General features: G+C 49.1%; 2 protein-coding genes across 3 annotated transcripts in view; one reads left to right on the top strand and one right to left on the bottom strand.

Moving 5' to 3' along the window:
* Positions 1 to 18,507, bottom strand: part of TTC7A (tetratricopeptide repeat domain 7A) — a 120,220-nt gene extending 101,713 nt beyond the window's left edge. Inside the window, exons 1-3 of one of the 2 annotated variants that reach the window (XM_030310547.1) lie at positions 18,061 to 18,507; positions 8,803 to 8,966; positions 3,610 to 3,778 (exon numbers count right to left, since the gene is read on the bottom strand). In XM_030310547.1, the coding sequence (XP_030166407.1) occupies positions 3,610 to 3,778; positions 8,803 to 8,966; positions 18,061 to 18,244 (517 nt within the window). In that variant the 5' untranslated portion in view covers positions 18,245 to 18,507. The remainder of the gene's footprint in view (positions 1 to 3,609; positions 3,779 to 8,802; positions 8,967 to 18,060) is intronic. The other variant, XM_030310546.1, reaches the window with a different exon arrangement.
* The window catches only part of MCFD2 (multiple coagulation factor deficiency 2, ER cargo receptor complex subunit), a 39,491-nt gene continuing 36,267 nt past the window's right edge, over positions 18,056 to 21,279 (top strand). Inside the window, exon 1 of the mRNA XM_030310555.2 lies at positions 18,056 to 18,214. The gene's annotated coding sequence lies outside the window, so the exon portion shown is untranslated. The remainder of the gene's footprint in view (positions 18,215 to 21,279) is intronic.

The raw sequence follows: 21,279 nt of genomic DNA, 5'->3' as shown, positions 1-21,279 counted from the left end.
TGGCTGGCCCCTGGATTCTGCAGTAACTGGCAGGACCCTCTCCTTTCTCAGGGCTCTGTGCACTGCCTGTACTCTCATCTGTGTGAACCTGTCCTGGAGGTAACTGCAATCTGCTCCCCAGGTGGGGTCCTCTGTCACAGGCAGGATACAAGCTTGAGAGACAACCACCCGGCCATCAATCTAAGCTCCACTGCTTACAGGTTGCAAGTCTCTGTTTCTTCATCCCTAGAGTAGGCATAACAATTACCCACCCCCCCACCTTATAGAGTAGAGGTGAACATGAATCCCGTTACAGAAGCTGGAGGGTCACGTAACCCCCATGCAATATACACACGTATGCAAGTACTGTTTCTGCATTTCAGCAAGAGAGACCCAAGACCACTGCAAGATGGTGTCTAGAGCCCTCCCTGAGAATCAGAAAGCATTTTCCGGTCTCACCCACATCCCCTTGACTTCAGAGGAAGGCCTAGTCCTTGTGAGTGATGCTTCAGAAGGACACATAACCAGATCACTCTGCCCTGAAGCAGAAAGTGGGTGAGTTGAGTGTATTTTTATGTCTTTGGGGGCTGGGAGGGGGGTGCAGTGAAGAGACCCCAAGCCTGTTCCTGACTCCTCTAACAAGACCAGGAGCTCCACTGGAGATACCCATACATGCGCCCCCACTGAGCCTCCAGGCCCCGTGACACATGGCCCCATCCTCCTTCCTCCAGACAGGTGTGCCAAGAAAACTCCCTGTCCCACTGGATGGCACCAAGTGGAACCATGAAGCAGAAGCCAGTGCAAAACAGTAAATAAACTGTGGTGTAATGGCCTGGCCAGACAACACTTGGGATTAGGGAAGGCAGGCTCCTGGAGGGGTGGCTACCTGGAGACAGGACCTAAAACTGTAAGGCTGCCTCGGGTAGAGGATTCTAGTTCAAACAAAGCTGACTACTGTCCTGGGTAAGGACGCTCCACTTCATCAGCCTTGACTTCCTCATCTGTAACATGGGGCAGACTGGCCTAGACTGCTTCTGTCACTGCTCTCAGTCTAGGCTTCTGAGCAGCACTACCATGGGGGAATCTACAAGCTCTGGCTTCCCGGGTTCAAATCCCAGCTCTGCTATTCCCATGAAATCCACGAGTCCCTTCACCTCATCAACTGTAACTCCTCATCTATAACAAGGGAATGAAGAGAACACCCAATGAGGCCTATTTACTACTGTGTGGATTCAGTGAGGGTGTACCTGGCATGGAGTGAGGGATTAATAACTATTATCATTCTGTGAATTCTGTGGCCTCCTGCCACCACCATCCTTTCTATGGACTGAATGTTTGTGTCTCCCCCCAGCTCATGTTGCACGTAGTCCTAATCCCCAGTGTGTTGGTATTTGGAGATGGTACCCTCGGGAGATAGTCAGGGTTAGATGAGGTCATGAGGGTGGGGACCTTGTGATGGGACTGGTGACTTTATAAGAAGAGAAGAGAAAGAGATGGAAGAAAAGCCATGTGAGGGCACAGCGAGAAGGTGGCCATCTTCAACCCAAGCAGAGAGCCCTCCCAGATACCGACCCTGCTAGGACCTGGATCTTGGATTTCCCAGCCTCCAGAACTCTGAGAAATAAATTTCTGCTGTTTGAGCCACACAGTCTAAGGTACTTTGCTATGGGAGCCCAGCAGATTAAGACAACCCCATGACCAGCCATCCCCGTCCCCTTCTCTCTGCATGGGGCGACCCACCAGGTACCCCCAAACCCAGGAAAATCAACATCATGCACACCCTGGAGACCTCATGCATGATCTCAAGCATACACAGGGTCAGGTGAAACTCAGCACGCCAAGCAGCAGGTAGGGCACAGGCATTGCAACAGGACAGGACGGACAAGCAGAGAGGAGACAGGTGCGTGGGAGGCCATGTGCAGTCAGCGAGGGGCGGGGAGCTAGCACACGCCACGACCAAGCAGCTCACGCCAGTGGCGCTTGGCTCCTTACCTCCCCTGCAGGACCTCTGACCACCAGGACTGTGTTCCCCCAAGAAGCTGGAGGCGTGCTGGAAAGAGTAGAGAGCAGAAGACAGGGAGCAGTAGGTAGAGCCAGGTCTACAGGAAAAAGTGCTGGAAAGGGCCCCCGAGGAAGGGTGTTAGGTTTGGGGAGTCCATGGCAGAGTGGTTTTCAAGAGGCCCAAAAGACCCAAACACTAAATGAAAAACACCCCCAAGACCAGCCTATGCTGGGGCACAGAGAAAGGGACGAGAGAGCCAAGGAAGAAGACCCCCACATACTGGATTAACCTAGATGGCCACCTGTCCTCCTACATGCTGGTGTTGCATCTGTCCTGGGTGACAATCTCAGCAGACTTCCTGGGAGATTGTGAATAGTCTCTCTAAAGGGAAAGGGACCCAGGGGTGGACAAATAGCCCTCGAGAAACCCAGGAGCCAGAGTCAAAGGAGGCCATGCTCTGCAAAGATGTCCCCTGGGATCCAAAGGAGACAGAGTGGAGGTTCCAATCCTGGTTCCACCACAAATCTCTGGGCAACTCTGGACGAGGTACGTAGCCTCCCTGGGCCTCAGTTTCCCCATATACAAGATGGAGAGAATGTCCCTATCTACAACAGAGAAGAAGGTGACACTCTACCATCTCAAACATCCAATCTCCATATGGCCATAAGCATGTCTGGATTTTTCTCTGGGGGCTGGTTTGTGCTGGAATAAGGAGATGACCAAACATCTAAGATTCCTGACAACCATCTGGGCAGGAGGGGGTTCCTGGGACACCGCACTGCCACTGAGGGCCATCCCTCAGGCTCTGTGACCCTAGGGTTCATGGATCCAGGGAAGAAGAAGCCTGAAGCACAAAGTCTGGGCTCAGGCTTTTACTAACATGTAACCCCTTCGGGGTCAGTTCAATGGCACTAAACAGTGCCCCAGGTGAGCCATCATCCACAGCTCCATATCATGGAATTTCTCCATCACTGACCCTGTGTGCCTGGGTCCTCACCACAACACCCCTTACTCTGGGAACTGGTTCTGACCTGCCCATCACTGATCTCTGGGCCACTCACAGGTGCCCAACAAATATCCAAGGAGGGACAGGCTGCTCTATACCACAGAGCATCTGATCTGTAGCCAATGTCAGTCCCCAGCACCAGCCTGACGACGGGATGGCATTGTTTTTAAGCCTTTCTCAACATCACGACCCAGCTGATTCCTCTTGGTTATGGTAACCCTGTGAGGGCAGGTATTATAAGTCTGTTTCACACATAAATCAGCTGAGGCCAGGAAAGGTGAAGTGGTAATTTGCCCAAGGGCGTGCAGTTGGGTGGCTAGTTATTGACGGAGCCAAGGCGAGAACCTGAGGCTCCTGATATCTGGCCTGGTGGCTGCCGTCAGTCAGCATGCGCTGGTGTGGCTGGTTGCCGCTGGTGTCCACCTGGCTGGTTAGCGCCCGGGCACGACTAGGGGTCACGTATCTTGAACGCTGGCCCTGCAGGCCAACTGTCAGTATAGCATCTGCTCTCCTACAGCTACCAAATGCTCTTGGCACAGGGGGCCAGGGTGTAAGGAGCTGAACATGGTGGAGGGGAGCCATGGTTTGTGCCCTCTAGGGCCCCAGCTGCATCCACACCTACCTTTGATGACAAAGGCCTCTGCCAGCAGCCGCATCTGATACAGTGGCTTGTTCTCCATGGACATGTCATCAATCCCAGCCCGTGCATACATACTGATGGCATCTCGGTATGAGCCCTCCACATAGTGCAGCTTGCCCTGGATCAGCATGGCCTCACACAGGTACTGTGGCTAAAAGGATAAAAAACACATTAGCAGGCTTCTGCCTCAAGGCCTCCCCACCCCATCCCCACCCCCACCAGGTACCCTGGGATGGACCCCCACCCCATCCCACTGAGCCATGACGACTTGCCTAAGACCCTCCTCAGAACTCCCCTCTTCCTCCAGGAAGCCCCCCCCCCCCAGTCCTCAGTACATGTGATGTCCCTCTTCTCTCCACACCTGCAGTCTGTGGGCTACACTATGGTTCTCACTGAAATCCTTACATGAGTGCCCAATTATTTCATGTGTGTGTGTACTATTCCCCTAACCAGACCCCAGGCAGCTTGCAGACTGGGCTCTGTCTTCTGTCCAGAAGGCTTCAGCCCAAGGTTGGTGCTCAGGAATTCAGGCATTTGTTCTCAACACAAGTAGGAGTCAAGGACCTAACCAAATTTTGTGGGGCCTAAAGCTCACATAACTGGGGGGGTCCTCTTTACATGCATATCTGTACAAATATACAGTGAGGGGAAAGGCCTTGGAAAGAAGCTGTGCAGGTAAGGGGCCAGCCACTGAAGCCCCACCTGCAACAGCAGGACCTCTGTGGTAAGAAGGGTCCTGTCAGCAGTGCGACAGGAAGGCAGGAGAGCCAAGGCCTGCTGGGCCACCGTCCTCATCTCAAGTGCAGAATCAAGTGCCTGAATTCAAGCCAGTTGGTTTCTTCCCTTTCTTTCTCCAGTACTGCTAATGCCCAAATCTTCAACCCCATACAAGGACTCTTGGGGCCTCCCTCAGGAGGTCTGCTCAGCCCTGCCCCAAAGTCCTGTTCTTGGACATGTGCCCAGCTCCCCTCCAAGATCTCCCACTTTCCATGGCCATTTGCTCTAGCCCTCGGCCTCCATCTCTGCGCTCAGCTGGCCCCACCACCACTTTGGGCCAGGCTCTGGACACTGCCCCTACCACCCAGCAGCAGCTCTGTCCATAAAGCTCCTTGGAAATGCAGTGCTGGCTCCTACCTTGGGCCTCTGTGCTACCCCTGCTTCCCTTCAGGGAGATTGGAGTCTGGGGAACCTGTAGCCCCAGGGAAAGCCTCCACCAGTCCCCACCACCTACTGCCCTCTCAGAAGCCAGTTAAGAGATACAGAGCACAGCAAAGCCAAATTCTTCTTCTGCACTGGTGTTTTGGTCATTATGAACACAATTTTCCCCTTGCCTTTGCTCACACAGCTCCCTATCTGGAACAGTCTCCCCCCACTTCCCCCTTGGTCTATCTGGATCTTCTTCCATCCTTTGGGAACTTGCTCCCCACCCACCTCTTCCTAAGAAGCCTCCCTGAGTACCAGAGGGCTCTGTCTGCTGAACTGCTAGAATGCCTCTACCAAGTGGACCCACTCAGCCCCTGTATGCCTGACCTGTTCCGACTATCGGTCAACTCTCCAAGGCTGAATTTTTCAAGTGCATTTGCTTGTCACCCAAACAGGCCACCCACTCCTTATGCTAGGGCCACAAATGACACATTCCCAGAGCCTCGGGACCCATGGTCCCTCCTAGCTGGGCAAAGATACTGCTGTTCCCCATGTTGGTTTCGAGCCACGGGCACATTTTCTCATTGCTCAGGCTAATTTAATTTACACCATCGGTGAGGGCGAGATAACAATTAACAACCACCCTCACCTCCCATCACAGCAATGCCAACAGCATCAGAGCAATGCGAGTCCAGAAAAGAGTTTTGAACTTTTCTTTGGAAAGGAGCTAGATAAATACAGGGCATGAGTCATCATTTTTCTTTTAATTTTTATTTATTTATTTATTTATTTATTTATTTATTTATTTATTTATTTAAAGAGAAAGAGTGCGAGAGGGGGAGGGACAGAGGAAAAGAGAATCTTAAAATAAATTTTTTTAAATGTTTATTTTTGAAAGAGAGAGAGAGAGAGAGAGACAGACTGCGAGCAGGGGAGGGGCAGAGAGAGAGAGAGAGAGGGAGACACAGAATCTGAAGCAGGGTCTAGGCCCTGAGCTGTCAGCATAGAGCCTGACGTGGGGCTCAAACCCACAAACTGTGAGATCATGACCTGAGCTAAAGTCAGACGCTCAACTGACTGAGCCACCCAGGTGCCCCAGAAGAGAGAGAATCTTAAGCAGGCTCCATGCCTGCTCAAGCCCGACGCAGGGCTCGATCCCCCATCTCTGGGATCATGACCTGAGCCGAAATCAAGAGTCAGACACTTAGCTGACTAAGCCACCAGGCACCCCACATACTACTTGTAATATTTCATTTTGCCTAATCAACATCAAGTTCTTGGCTTTGGTGTGGATAATGGTGAATATCTCAGTGTTATTGGTGACTATGGATGTCTTCAGTTAATAGAGCATGCTAAAATTTGTTCTTCCTAAATGTGGTTTGGCATACAAACAGTTTTCATAATAATATACATGGATGCTATTCAGCCAATGCAGAGAATGAAATATTGGCATGGGGAAAGCTCCAGGTAAAAGTTCTTGTCAAATATGGATGCAAGGACTCTGATTAGAACCTATATGTGTGCACATGTGTTTGTTAATGCACAGAGAAAGGCATGTGGGACATAACACCAAATGATGACCAGCGCTTAACTCGGGATGGGAGTGAGGGTGGGGCTGGCAAACAAAAACTTTTACTTCAAACTACTTGTTTATTTAATGACTTTTTACCAGTGAGTCCGAGTCATTTTTTACTTTAAAAACAATTTTTAAATATTTAATGGAGTCTGGCAAAGGAAACTATTAAAAGGGGTCTTGATGGGAAAAGCCTGGGACACACCAATCAAGTGCAGCCTCTTTGATTGGCAGATGAGGAACCGGAGGGCCCAAGAGGTCAGAAGACATGCTCTAGGTCAAACAGTTGCTTTAGTCCAACACAAAACCTCCCAGAGCTACCATAATCCCTGCTCAGGAATCTAAAGACAAGATCGTTAGACTTCCAGGACACTTCCCCCACAGAAAAAGTCCCACACTTCTTGGCCTAGTTTTTCAGTCTCCGCTCACTGGCCCCAAAGTCCCTCTGTCACCTCATTTCTCACCATTCCCTTTTGCTCCTGCTAAGTGACATATTTGAATGAGAATCTAATAAGAGAAACCATTAAATTATACACTGCTTCCTTCTTGGAATGTCCTATCCTATCTCTATATGTCAATACCCTCCCCTCTTCAAGGTCTAGACCCTCCCACCCCCCACGAAGAGTCCAATTCTAATGCCACCATCACCCCGGGCTGACTCCCCAGCTCACCCCAGGGAGTATCCTCCTTGAACTTGCCTCCTCATGTACACTAGTCATGTAGCATGTGTCACAGTCCATCTAGGACAATTTGCCAATAAGACTTATTTTCCTGGGGGCACCTGGGGAGCTCAGTTGGTTAAGGGTCTGACTTTGGCTTAGGTCATGATCTCACAGTTTGTGAGCTCGAGGCCCGCCTAGGGCTCTCTGCTGTCAGCGCATAGTCTGCTTCGGATACTCTGATCCCCTCTCTCTCTCTGCCTCTCCCCCCCTCACTCTCTCTCTCGAAAATAAATAAACATAAAAAAAAAAAAAAAAAGACTTATTTTCCCAGTAAACCTGCAACCTCCCTGAGGGCAGGGTCCATGTTGAATCAGTACATCTTTATTGCCCTCATAGTATAATGCCTTGCATAGAGTCGGTTACCATAAAATGTTTAAGTCAGAAAGTATATTACTTTGGAATATCTCTTGAAAAATCACGTCCTCTTTGGGTCTCTAATGACATACCCATACTTCTATTATAGCTCAGGATACACTGTAATCTAGAATGGTCTCAAACTTTAATGCACACATGAATCACCAGGAGAGCTTGTTGAAACAAAGATTCTGATCCAGATTTTGCACTCCCCAGATAATGCCCATACTGCAGGTGGGTGGACCATGCTTTAAGCAGCAAAGGTCTGGAGAGAGCTGACTATACTTCCCTCTATACCTCCCCTCAGTGCCTTTTATACAGTAGGTATTCAATCAATAAATGCATAGACTTAAACTGGCTTGCCTTGTTACTGAGTTCTTCTGTCGCTAGCCAACTTCACATGTTTGCCTGTTTCCAACTAGATCATGGGCTTACTGAGGTCCTATTTCCTTGAGATCCCTAAGGAGTCCAAAGGACTAGGCACATACTAGGTCAAGCAAGTGCTGTCTAATAGAAATATAACTTAAGCCACATGTATAATTTGAATTTTTCTAGTAAAATTTTCCAGTCACATTAAAAATGTAAAAATAGGTGATACTAATTTTATTAAAAAAAATTTTTTTTAATGTTTATTTAGTTTTGAGAGACAGAGATAGAGTGTGAGTGGGGGAGGGGCAGAGAGAGGGAGACACAGAATCTGAAGCAGGCCCCAGGCTCCAAGCTGTTAGCTGTTAGCACAGAACCCGACATGGGGCTCGAACTCACATATCGTGAGATCATGACCTGAGCTGAAGTTGGACACCTAACCGACTAAGCCACCCAGGCACCGGGTGACATTAATTTTAACAATATATTTTATTTAACCCAATTTATCCAAAATATTATCGTCTGAACATGTAAACCATATAAAGAATTAATGATCTTTTACATTCTTCATTTTGTGCTAAGTCTTCAAATTCCAGTATATGTTTTACACTTGGATAGCACAGCTCAGTTTGGACTCAGCTTTATCTTGAGAGACATAGAAAGAGAGTGTGAGCAGGGAGGGCCAGAGAGAGAAGGAGACACAAAATCTAAAGCAGGCTGGAGGCTCCAAGCTGTCAGCACAAAGCCCAGTGCGAGGCTCAAACCCACGAACTTTGAGATCATGACTTGAGCCAAAGTTGGACGCTCAACTGACTGAGCCACCCAGGCATCTCTGGACTAGCTCCATTTCAAGTGCTCAAGAACCACATGTGGCTAGTGGCTATTGTACTGAACACTACAAAGCCAACCTTTAAGGGAGACTTGCTGCTCAGGTGACTCAGGGAGAGGGCTTGATGGCAGATAGCAGGCAGGAGATAGAGGAGAGGAAGCCCCGGGCATAGGGGGTTGACCACTTACAGACAGCCTCCCGTGGTTAAGGATACTACTCAGGTAGTTTCTGGCTTCATTCATCTTTGGCTCATTCTTCTCTGGCAAAGGGATGGAGTCTTTTATCTTTGTGTGGTTCTCCTTCAAACACTGCTCCAGGAGGGCCTCGGCCAGGAGCAGCTTCCCAAAGTCATCTGAAAAACAGAGCAATGATCCCCTGAAACTGGTACCTGTCCCTGTACCCACCCAGCCACCCTTAACCCAGCACATGAATGGCCCAGGTCTGAGAAAAGAAATAAAGACACAGTTTTCATAAAGTTAAACAGCCTTTAAAGATAAAACACAGGCATTCTATCATAGGCACAGTACAAATTGCCCCTTTGGGTTTGTTTTCTGTAGTTTAGTGATTGGGGAGGCAAAGTTCCCAAGATTTGGGACAAATTCCCAGAATTTCGGAATTTAAAATGAGGGACAAAGTCACATCCATGTCCCATTGTAGGTAATCAGTTCTTAAACCAAGAAGGAATTACCCCCAAATAACAAGAGGAAAAATATATGATGTGGCTTAATGCATTTTCATGAGCTCCTATTTCCATGTAACCAGAAAACCATGGTTTTCTCCATTCTTTTTTTTTTTTTTTTTTTTTTAACGTTTATTTATTTTTGGGACAGAGAGAGACAGAGCATGAACGGGGGAGGGGCAGAGAGAGAGGGAGACACAGAATCGGAAACAGGCTCCAGGCTCCGAGCCATCAGCCCAGAGCCTGACGCGGGGCTCGAACTCACGGACCGCGAGATCGTGACCTGGCTGAAGTCGGACGCTTAACCGACTGCGCCACCCAGGCGCCCCTGGTTTTCTCCATTCTTAAGGTATTTTAACATAACCAGGGATAACTTAGCAACAAAAGCAAAGAGTTACAGCAGAAAGCAGATGTACTGGTATAGCAGGGCAAATCCGTGGACGTGTTTAGCCCTGGCACTTTCTGGAGTTCTCTCACATATGTTAACCTATCTCTAGACCTCACCACCTGGCAGGGGAATTCATACTGTTTGGTTAAACTTTCCATCTCCCCATAAAGTACTGAAAACTCCAGGCTTGTGACCGTCTTGCTACCACAGAGAGGTGACCCAGGGAATGGGTGGGATCCCAGTGCTCACTGTGCAGGCTTAGAGGTTGAGTGTGGTTTCATGAGAGCCTCAGGGGCTGTGCTCAGTGTGGCTGGTTCACTGCCCCTCCCCTGCAACCAGGGTAAGGACCAGGCCCACCACTCAACACAGGCACCCAATAAATAGCTGCTGAGTGAACTGGATCCTCTCCACTACTGGATGAGGAAGCCATGAGGCTCAGAGAGTTATGTGCCAACCCAAAATGCCTCCAGGAAGGTCTGCTTGGTCCTGAGACTTCACAGAGCTTTCTACTGCCAGGATGGCATTTTTAGACCCACTCAGGAATGCCACTCACTCCTTACTCTCAGGACCACTGCAGTTTGCTTACAACTCAAAGCCACAGACCCAAAATTGCTGGCCTCTGAAGAGCTTCCCCCCCCCCCAAAAGGAGATTTCCCTCAGAGAACACCCTGAAAGCGCAGATCCCAGGGCACAGTCTTACAAGGGTTTTCCTCTAAGGATGCCAGAGCCTGTTAGTGATCCTTTGCTATCCACCTCATGATTTCAAAAATTAACATTTAGAGGAACTGGCCGAAAAAGTACCTAGTTCAAACTCTGATCCATCACTGATGGAGCAGAAGTTGGTGGGACCTCTATAAAGGGCAATTTGATGACATAGATCAAAATTATTTTTGTGCAACCCACTGATTCCACAATCCCTAGATAAAAATTATTTTTGTGCAACCCACTGATTCCACAATCCCACACCTACAGAGGTCTTGGCACGTGTGTAAAATGACCTATAAGGTGATTCCTGCCGTGTTATTTATAATAGCAGAAAATGAGAGACAACTTTTATGTCCGCCAACATGAGGCTGGTTAAATAAAGCACAGTACTTCCATAAAAGGGGACACCACACTGCCATGAAAAGGAGCAAGGAAGCTTGTCTGTGCTGTGAAAGAATGAACTCCATGATAAATCAGTAAGATAGTGGAGTGCGCACAGTGGACAGAAACATGTGTTCATGTATGAAAACATGTGACAGGATACATATCTGATGGCCTTTCTGACTTATAGGGAAGGTGGCAGAGATGGAGGGAGGCTTTTCATTCTTTACTTTTTGGTCCCTTTGGAAGGCTGAGCCATGTGAATATATTATCTAGTCAAAAATAAAATTTAAATCATCAGAGAAAGATAAATATCATATGATTTCAGTCATATGTGGAATTTAAGAAACAACAGATGAACATAGGGGAAGGGAAGGAAAAGTAAGATGAAAACAGGCAAACCATAAGAGCCTCTTAAATACAGAGAACAAACTGAGTGTTGCTGGAGGGGAAGGGAAGGGGAAGGGAACGGGAGGTCGGTTAAATGGGTATGGGCAATAAGGAGGGTACTTGTTGGGATGAGCACTAGGTGTTAAATGTAAGTGATAAATCACTAAATTCTACTCCTGAAACCATTATTACACTATATGCTAATAACTTGGATTTAAATAAAATTAAAAAAAAAAGACTAAATGTATCAATATTGATTCATTAATTGTGACAAATCTACCATACTAACTTATAATAATAAGGAAAAGGGGTCTGGGTTATTAGAAATTTTCTAAACGATTTTCACAATTTTTCTATAAATCCAAAACTCTTAAAATTCAAACAGTTTTCTTAAAAATTCAATTCAATTCAACTCAATTCAATTCAATTCAATTAAAATAAAATTTAAATCAACTCAATGGGGTGCCTGGGTGACTCAGTCAGTTGAGCGTCTAACTTTGGCTCAGGTCATGATCTCACGGTTCATGGGTTCGAGCCCTGCATCTGGCTCTGTGCTGACAGCTCAGAGCCTGGAGCCTGCTTTGGATTCTTTGTCTCCCTCGCTCTCTGCCCCTCCCCCCCCCCCCCCCCGCTTGTGCTCTGTCTCTCCCTGTCTCTCAAAAAAAACAAAAACAAAAACAAAAAAAAACCACGTTAAAATTTAAATCAATTCAAGAATGAAAGGCAATCTTCTTCAGATTCCCAATGCCAGCTAGGAGGAGGGGCAGGCTATGGAGTGGTGGATGCCTGAACTATGGGCCACTGGGCAAGTTGCACCCCCCCCTCCAACCTGTTTTGCACCTGTTAAACCAGAGGTAGGTTTAGGAACCTGCTCCTTCTGAAGGAACTGAGTCCCTCCTGGGCTGGTCCCCGGCTCTCTGCAGTCCAGGGTGCACATGCAGCTTCCCATGGTACTCATTGGCTCTGTTGTTCCTCTCCTGCCCAGAGATACCAGCTTCCTTCCCAGCAACTCTTAATCCAGAAATACTCCCCAGGGCACAACACCTCCCCTCAAAGTAATGGCAGTGTCCTCTGGACACTTTGCTACTCAAAGTGAGGTCCGGGGCTGGGTGGATCTGTGTTTGTCACTCAGTCCTGCAGAGATGAGTTCAGTTTAGAGTACACATTCAGAAACGTTGACAATAATGTGACAAAATAATTTTGAATCTGTTGAAGTGAAAAATGGGAGGTAGCAGTTTGAGTATCTTATGAAAGAATCAGAGCACAACAAAATGGGAATGAAAAAACAAAACAAAACCCAAAACATGAGAGTAATCCTTCACCGTGGATTGCTTGAGAAGCACTGCTCTGAAGCACTTCTCACTGCTTGAGAAGCACTATTGAGGGCCTACTGAGTGCCAAGTATTTTATTATACAGTAGCATTTAATCTGCACAGCTCTAAAAGGTAGATACTACTCCCATTTTATAGATGATAATAAAGATACGCAATATTGCCATGGTCCCAGCCCACAATAATAATACAACATAACATTACACAACGCAGCCACAGAACAGCCTGTCTCTCCTGCACCCCCGGTACAGCACAGCTTCTGGTAGTTTAGAAATAAGAACAGTCTAAGAGCTATAAAAAGTAGGTTCAAAGGTAATAGGAATTCTTAGTAGGAATTCCAATAGCAATTCCGAGGGCAAGGATAAGGACTGTTCTCATCCTCACATACCTATGAGTTTTAGACTGTTCTTTTTTTTTTTAATTAAAAAAAACTATTCATTTATTTTTGAGAGAGAGAGGAGGGGCAGAGAGAGTGGGACAGAGGATCTGAAGCAGCCTCCAGGCTCTGAGCTGAGAGCAGTGAGCCCGACGCGGGGCTCAAACTCACAAACCAGGAGATCATGGCTTGAGCCGAAGTTGGACACTCAACCGACTAAGCCACCCAGGTGTCCCCAGACTGTTCTGTAAACTAACACTTAAGGTCCTTCTCCAGCCTTTTTGCTCCACTTCATCCCCACCCAAGGTCTATGCTTTCTTTAGTAGACACAGTAGGGGTTGGGAACCGAACTTTCTTTTCTTGCTTGCCCACATCTCTTCCCTCTCTACTCTGCCTTCCTTCCCCTTCTCCTGTCCATCCCATCATTCCCAACTGGCCAATCTATGGGACTGAAAGATATTTTAGAATTAAAAGTTCTAAATTTTCAGTTGTTAAATAAGAATACAAATGGATTAGAGGCTTTCCTGTCCTTCCTTCTCCGGAGGTACAACATGCCTTTTTATCATCTTCTTGTCTGAAACCCACTCCCTATCATGATTTGGGTAAAGTATTTCAGCTTCTGCCCTCCCAGAGGCATTAGGAACACCTTCCTGACAGTGACACAGATTCTGGCAGCCCAGCCCAGCACAGCCCCCTGCCCTGGGCACAGGCCCAGAGGAGGCCCCCACTTAATGGCCCCTCAGATTCCCCAGCAACCTGGTTTTGAAGCCTCTGGCAGCTAGCTTCCCATCTACTCCCACCCTTCTCCAGGCCTCTTTCAGGGCACTAGGCGAAAGGGACCCACTTCAAAGATACCTGCCCCTTCCCCTAGAAACCACATTTGCAGGGCGGTGCCTCTTCTCCACAGCCTGCCAGTCTGTAGACAGGAAACCTGGGTCCAGCCAGGCGGGCCCTTCCTCACTAAGGCAAATGGGGACACAGTGGTCTCTGCAGCTGTTCACACAGGACCGCAGAGGGCTGGGAACTTCTAACCACAGCGAGATGAGGAAGAGGCCAAAACTAGTGAGAGGCCACCTGCCTCAAACACACCTCCTCTAACTCCAACTGAAGAAATTCTCAGAACAATTTCCAGTTCAGGAGAAAAAAAAAAAAAAAAGATGGGGTGACTACAGATTATGAGACTCTAGATGGATGGATAGATAGAGGGGCAGTCGTGATAAAGTAAGTACAGCTTAAGAATATTAGAATCTAGGTGGTGGGTATACAGGTGTTCACCGAAAAGTTCTTTTAATTGTGCTGTACGTTTGAAAGTTTCATAATAAAATACTGAGGGGAAAAAAGAGACACTCAGGCTGTTAAACAAATACAATGTGTAGCTTTATTTGGATCCTGATTCTAGCAAATGAACTGTAAAACTAAATCATGAGATTTGGGGGGGGGGGGTTGTGATAATGGTATGGTGGTTTTGCCTTTTCAAAAGAGCTTTTATTTGGCAAAAAAGAAAGGAATATACAATTGATTACATTAAAATAGAAAGCTGCAAAAAAACAACCAAAAAAAATGAAATTTCAACTTATTATCTAAACCATCATCCTACCTCACACCAAATCATCCTGTCAATGACATTCTAAGAGACTTACTGAAATCCTAATTTGTCTTTAGAATTCCTTTTGTGTAGCAGACCTCTAATCTTAATCAGGAAAAATTATTTTTTTTTTTTTTAGGATCCCACACTGGCTCCTGACAGTCACCACTTCTTCTTCTTCCTTTTTTTAAATTAAATTTTTTAAATGTTTACCTATTTTTGAGAGAGAGACAGAGCATGAGCTGGGGGCAGAGAAAGAGGGAGACAGAATCCGAAGTAGGCTTCAGGCTCTGAACTGTCAGCACAGAGCCCCCACGCGGGACTCGAACTTGTGAACCCCAAGATCATGGCCTGAGCTGAAGTCAGATGCTCAACCAACTGAGCCACTCAGGCAGCCCTCCACTTCTTTATGTATGTGCTTATACACCACCATAAATAAATCTCTTCGCAATTAAAAGAAACAAGAGTTCTTAATAAGTACCTAGTACGATATTCAATGTGGGGAAGAAATAGGTTGGGGTGTAGCTCAAACAAGACAGTTCATGAGTTCATAATCACTGACGCTGGTTAATGGATACATGGGATCCATTCTTTAGCTTTTTTGATGTTTTGGAATTTTTTCATAATATTCTTTTCCTTTTCTTTAATCACTTGGATGGGTTCTTTGTTTTTACATGAACAAACTCCACCACAGCCAGCCACACTCTGGGGTTCCCCTGCTCCATCCTGACCAAATCTAAACCGGATGTGAGTTTGAAAGAAAATGTACAAACAGTGGCAACCACCTTCCCCCTGGGTGGGTGGTGGGGAGCAGCCTCCCCTGATAGGAGAGGGTAGGGCCCCCTCTGCCTGAGATTCTCCTCATCCTTCACTCCCACCAGACTCCAAAGAGGCCCCCACAGCCAGTCCCCCTCTCCTGCCCCCTGGACTGAAGTAGATGCTTTGGGAGCAGTTTTTAGTTTCTGTAGGAAACCTCGCAGAGACAGCAGGGCTGAGGGCCTCAGTCTTAAAAATGGGGTTCAACTGGGGTCTGGCTTCCCCCTCAATACATTCCCTCCCTCTCCCAAAATATGTAACTGTTGAAGCTTCTGGTCACTGACTATACAAGTGTAACAGGCCAAGTGGGACATTAAGAATCTCTCTCCTGGGTTGGAGGGGGTCAGTGCCTATACCACTCCAAACAAACAGGCCCTCAGTCCCTTGAATGATGAAGAAACCCTGCAGAGAGAGAACCAAAATAGCAGACAATCCAAAAAATGCTCTACACTTGGGTTTTAGGACTCATTTGTTTTCCCAGTGTGCATCTGTGTGTGTGCCAGCCTGTGTGTTGGGCCAGTGTATCCAGATCTAACAGGGGGATAGAAATCACTCACAGAACCAAACCCAAAAATTGGCAGGAGAGACCCCAATGCCTCGCTCAGACTCCCTCCTTTTGTGACAGGTAGTCCCCATGGTGAAGCCAAGCCACGCCCCTTGTGCCCTGCCCCCACCTTCACTAGTAGTAGACTTGATGGCAGGAATGTAGACTTTCATACAGGCTCTGCCACATAAACATTACGTGACCTCTCTGGGCCTTGGTGTCCCTATTTGTACAGTGGAAACAATAACTCGTGCTCTGCCCATAGGGTTGTTTATAAGGATTTTTAAAAAAATAGGGAAAGCACTTTATAACCATACTATACCATTTATAAATTATGCCATACCAGTGTCTCCCAATAATGCCTCATAGAATATGGTCAAGGCAAGTTTGAGAAATATGCTATTTATAATCCAGCCTTGTCTTATACATCATGGACAGGTGTGCATATTAAAGGCTCTGAAAAGTCCTGCAGTAAAAAAAAAAAAAATCTGTTTAACAATATTGAATCTATTAGGTCCAATTTCTTTACTTTTTGCGCTCCCTAAACTTGTTCCTCTTGGGATACCGATTAATTAATTATATAACCTCCTTGAGACCTCCGAAGAGCAGTTTAAGAAACTGAACTCAAGGGGCACCTGGGTGGTTCAGTCCGTTAAGCGTCAGACTTCGGCTCAGGTCATGATCTCACGGTTCGTGGGTTCAAGCCTCACGTTAGGCTCTGTGCTAACAGCTCAGAGCCTGGAGCCTGCTTCGGGTTCTCCGTCTCCCTCACTGTTGTCTGTCCCTCCCCCACTTGGGCTCTGTCTCTCTGCCTCTCAAAAATGAATAAATGTTCAAAAAATTTTTTTAAATAATTGGACTCGAGGACGTCCGGTTCCTGTCTTGGCCCAGCATGTTTCTCTGTGGGGCCAATCTTACTCAGATTCCCATAACTCACCCAGGCCCCAATGCCCTCCATGTGGGTCCACTTCCACTCCCACCCTTGGAAGCCCTACCCCACCACATCACTCCATGCAGGGGACAGAAGAAAGCCTTCAATTTCTCTATTTTGGCCTGGAAGACCAGGGCCCACCAACTTCTCCCATACATGCACCTATTGCTCTGGTCACTCCCCTCAACCCCTGTGCCCAGATCCATATCAAAGCCTCAACCCGACTGTCTGTCCATGTCCCCTGGCCCCCTCAGTGGCCTTCTATCCTTCCTCCTCGATGGGCAAACACACTCTGCGCTTCCCAATACCAGTCGGAGGCCAGCACACATTCTGCGGCTCCCCCCAAACTCCTTTTCCTCTGAGCTCCGCCATCCACTGCACGATCGCCCTCTGGTCACTTCTCTGCCTCCTCATCCATTTTGGCAACTCCTCAGGCTGGAGGAGTTGTGCTGCATCTCATTAAGAGGTAACAGTGCAAGAGGTTAAAAGGATATACTCAGAAGCCTGAGTTCAAACCCTGGCTCTACCACTTATTGATTGGATGATCAAATTATTTAACCTTTTGGGGCCTGCTTCCATATCTGCAAGCAGAGCAAACAAAAGTGCAGGCTTCATGGGGTCTCCAGGATCAGCTGAGGGCACCAGGAACATGATTTGAGGCCAGAGACCGGGGCGGGGTGTTCCGTTCCCCTCCCCTCCCCGCGACTGCCACATCAGGGTGCTTTCCCGCCCCAGCACAAGAGCCCAGCCCAGCCAAACCAGCCCTACTGCCAAAGCCAGGGCTAGATGAGTCCCGAGTCCGACCACAGATGAGGAAACTGAGGTTTACCGGGCCGCTTTCCTGCTTCACCACCGCACGCCGGAGCTCGCCAACCCCCCAACCTTGTCTGCTGTGGACAGAGCTCAGTTGTCAACTAGGCTCGGGAGGAAGAAGGGGAGGGCGGGGAGAGACACACAGCCTTCACCTGATGGAGTTTAGGGACCGGGTGCGGGGTGAAGGGGCGGTGCAAGAGTCCAGATCTTGCCCGGAGCTGATCTGTGCCGATACTACCATTTCACAGTAGACGGAGTTACCCACATGATCCCAAAGGACAGAGAGCAAGAGCAGTCTCTCTTTCTCCCCCAAACCTGCTTGTGGTTTTTCTCCTGGGGCATAAGAACCTTGCTAATCACCCTGGTTGCTCCTAACACCAACACTACAGGAAGGGTAATACCGAAGACGGCCGTCGGCGACCGGGAGGCAGTCGGGGCCCGCTTCCTGGAGGAGGCGGTGCATTTCGCGCGCTGGGTACTCTAGAGCCAGCCCCTTCCCTCACTCACCGGCGTCCAGAGAGGTGAACGCAGCGCTCGGGCTGGTTCGTCGGTTGCCTCCGCCGCCGGGCACGACCAGCGTCTGCAGCTGCCGGACCAGCTCGGGCATGCGGTCCCAGTGGCCCTCCGCGCGGCAGCGCTCCAGCTCGCTCTCCATCTTCAGGTGGGAGCCGTGCGCGCCCTTCGCAGCCATCTTCGCGCGGGCGCTGTCATGGGAGGTGCGGCCGAGAAGTGGAGACCCGGCCGGGGGCGGCGTCCCGGCTGGGGCGCACACGCTGGCGGGGGCGGCGGGGGCGCAGGCGGCGGCCAGGTCCCGGGCGGCAGCGGGGGCCCGGGCGGCGGCGGCCGGGCGGCAGCAGCAGCACCCAGAGCACCGCCCGGCGCCTCCGGACTGGGGCTCCGGCTGCGCGGCCCCGACTCGTCCAGGAGCAACCTCCGCCTCCGCTGCAGCAGCTCCTGGCGGTGCTGCCGCCGCCGCTGCTGCAGCTGCTGCCACAGCCCCCGCCCCGGGCCCGGGCGCCGCCAGCTGTGGACCCGCCCCTGGCCGCTGCTCCACCTCCGCGGGGGCGTGGCACGGCCTCGGCGAGCCGGGCGCGCGGGCGGCCAGCGAGGCCGCAGCAGCCAGGCACGCGAGGAGCGCTGACGGCCGCCCTGCTGCCAACGCCAGGTCCCCGCCGCCGCTGCCGCCGACTCGGCGCTCACTTTAATGCTGCGCGGGGCCCCCGCGCCCGGGGGCTCCTCGCTCCCCGCCCCCTCCCCATCCCATCGGGACTCTTGGCCTGGGGACTCCCCAGTCCGACACCCCGGCTTTGTGTGTTGGCCTCGTCACCACCGCTGCACGTCACAAATCCGGGGAGAGGCCGGCCGGTTGCCCCCGCCTTCGAGAGCGAGCCTCCCCGGGAGCCGGCCCTGCTGGGACGCGCGAGCCCTGAGCGCGTGTTCGGGCAGGCGGGTTGCGGTGCGGAACAGGCGTCTGCACTCCGAGAGACTTTTCATTTTCTTTTGTAACAACGCAGTTCCTCTTTCCAACTTGACAACCCCGCGCGAGCTGGCTGGCGTGTCCTCTGTGGAATCCCGTTACCCTGGAGTTCTTCAAGGTTTTAAGCTGTTTTCCAACTTGGTATTTCTTTCGTAATTCTGGTGTCTCAACACTGTGATCAAAACTCATGGCATGGCTTAGCTTGGCTTTGTGGGGTGCTAAGAATAAGAAGTTCAAGGGATCACAAGGTGGCCTGTAGGAGGAGGGACTGATTAGGGTGTTCCCGCCTTTCGGGCGGTTTACAGTCGAGTGTAGGGATTGAGGCCATCATGCAAGAAATCACAGCGAGACCAAAAAAACTCCCTTGAATGTAAGTGACATGTTGCATGGTGCAGACCGAAGACTCCAGAACACAGGAGAGTCAGGGCAAGCTTTTAAGTGTAGTATAGACTCCTAAGAATTAGGTGTCCACCTTCCTCCACAACATACAGGGCTTCACCACTGCCTGACATGTGGCAGTGAGAGTGGACTTGACCTCTTTCAATGTCACCAGACTCACTGCTTCTGTAACTGTGGTAAGGTTTTTTGCCAAGCAGAGCCCAGGCCACTGGTGCTTAGTCCTTCCAGGCCCTTTGCTACGGGGAGGGGGTTGTCTGTGGAAGGCAATCTTCTGCTTCACCACTACTCCACTCCTATAACTCCCAGATGGTACCCTCCTTTCCAGGTTCCGAATGCAGCTCCATTCCATGCTTGGGGACAGCATTTTCTGACCTTGGGAGCACTTGGGGTCTGTCCTAAACTTCCAGAAGCCAGAAAGTAGATGAAGGAAAACGGACAGGTCTGGCCTTTCGAATTTAGAAACCATTTACTCCATTTACATGAAAGCTGCGCCTACTCTTGTTACCCCCTGTAGCTGGTATTTGGTTAGCCTTTGGCTACCCTTGTTGGTCACTGGAACCGCCTTTCACTTGGAGAGAGCTGTCCCTGTTCTTTAGATGAGGATGGCCTGAGAACACCCTGTGATACACCCCGGGGTCAGCGTTGGAGCAGGCAGAGGACAGCAGAGTTGAGGACAGGAAGGCAGCCCTGATGGAAATAAATAAACCTCCCCTCCTCCCTTTTTTCTCCCTAATCATTGCCAACCCTGCCCCCAGGTTGCAGGACTCCAGGCAACTAACTGAAGAATTGTTGCTTGTTCCTTTGACTCAAGCACCAAGATTTGTGTGGGCATGGCACGGGGGAGAGAGGAACACAGTATTGTGTTCCTTAACACTGCAGCCACATTCCTGATACCTTTGTGGTTCTTTTCTGGCAGAGACAAGCCCCTAACCTGCTAGTGACCAGCATTTTTTTCAGGGGAGTAAGAGACTATAGGAACAAGAGCAAAGAGCAGCCATGATTGTATTAGTAATGTTTGCCAAAATAAAAGGCGTGTGGAAAGTGTGGCAGTTGCTTTTATTTTTTAATCAGAAATCTCTCAGATGGTGATTGTTTTTCTTTTTTAATAATCTGAAATCTCTCAGATGAGAGTTTAGGACAAGTTCTAATAAAGATTGCCATTATCTGCCGGCTGGAAAATGCTATAAAAATAACTTGCTGATCGTGAGAAGCTGGATTGATTGCCTACCAGACTGAGGGAGAGCACTGCCTGACAGTCCCAGCACCTCAGAGAAAGTACTGAAGTTCACAGGAGGTAAACCGACCTACTAAGAAATGTGTAATTTTACAGAGCAACAAAGATGGTACCGGACAAATCACCTCTACCACCAAGCTGACAGAATATTCCACTAGTTCAGCTGCTGCTTCTGACTAGGTGGGGAGGCTCTTGCCACTAGATCACAAGCCATTGGTCTCGATTCCCACGAAGTTAAGGGCTTGAAGAGATCTCTCATGTACTTATAGGTTGAAGGTTTATGGTATTTGGTTAGGCCCAGAATGGGAGGGTGTTGAAGAGCTAATCTGAACTCACAAAAAGTCTGTTCATGTTTGGATTCCGAGAGAAAAGGTGTGGTTAGCAAGGACTTGAGTGGGTTGAATAATGGAGTGGAGATTTCAGAAAAGTTCAGGATGTATGGCCTGCAGTAGCCAGTGAGACCTGGGGATCCTCATAACTGTCTTAGATATGGGCCACAAACCCCTTGCACAGCTGGTTGTCTGGAGTAAGGGATTTCCCTCCATGAGATATCTTTTGTCTTGGGTAGTGCACTTCCTTTGACAAATTGTCAGCTTTTCTATGGAGCCCTTCTGCT

The sequence above is a fragment of the Lynx canadensis genome, chromosome A3, assembly GCF_007474595.2.
Source record: "Lynx canadensis isolate LIC74 chromosome A3, mLynCan4.pri.v2, whole genome shotgun sequence".
NCBI lineage: Eukaryota > Metazoa > Chordata > Mammalia > Carnivora > Felidae > Lynx > Lynx canadensis.
Note: the sequence above shows the minus strand (reverse complement) of the source record. Positions and strands in the feature narration are given on the sequence as shown.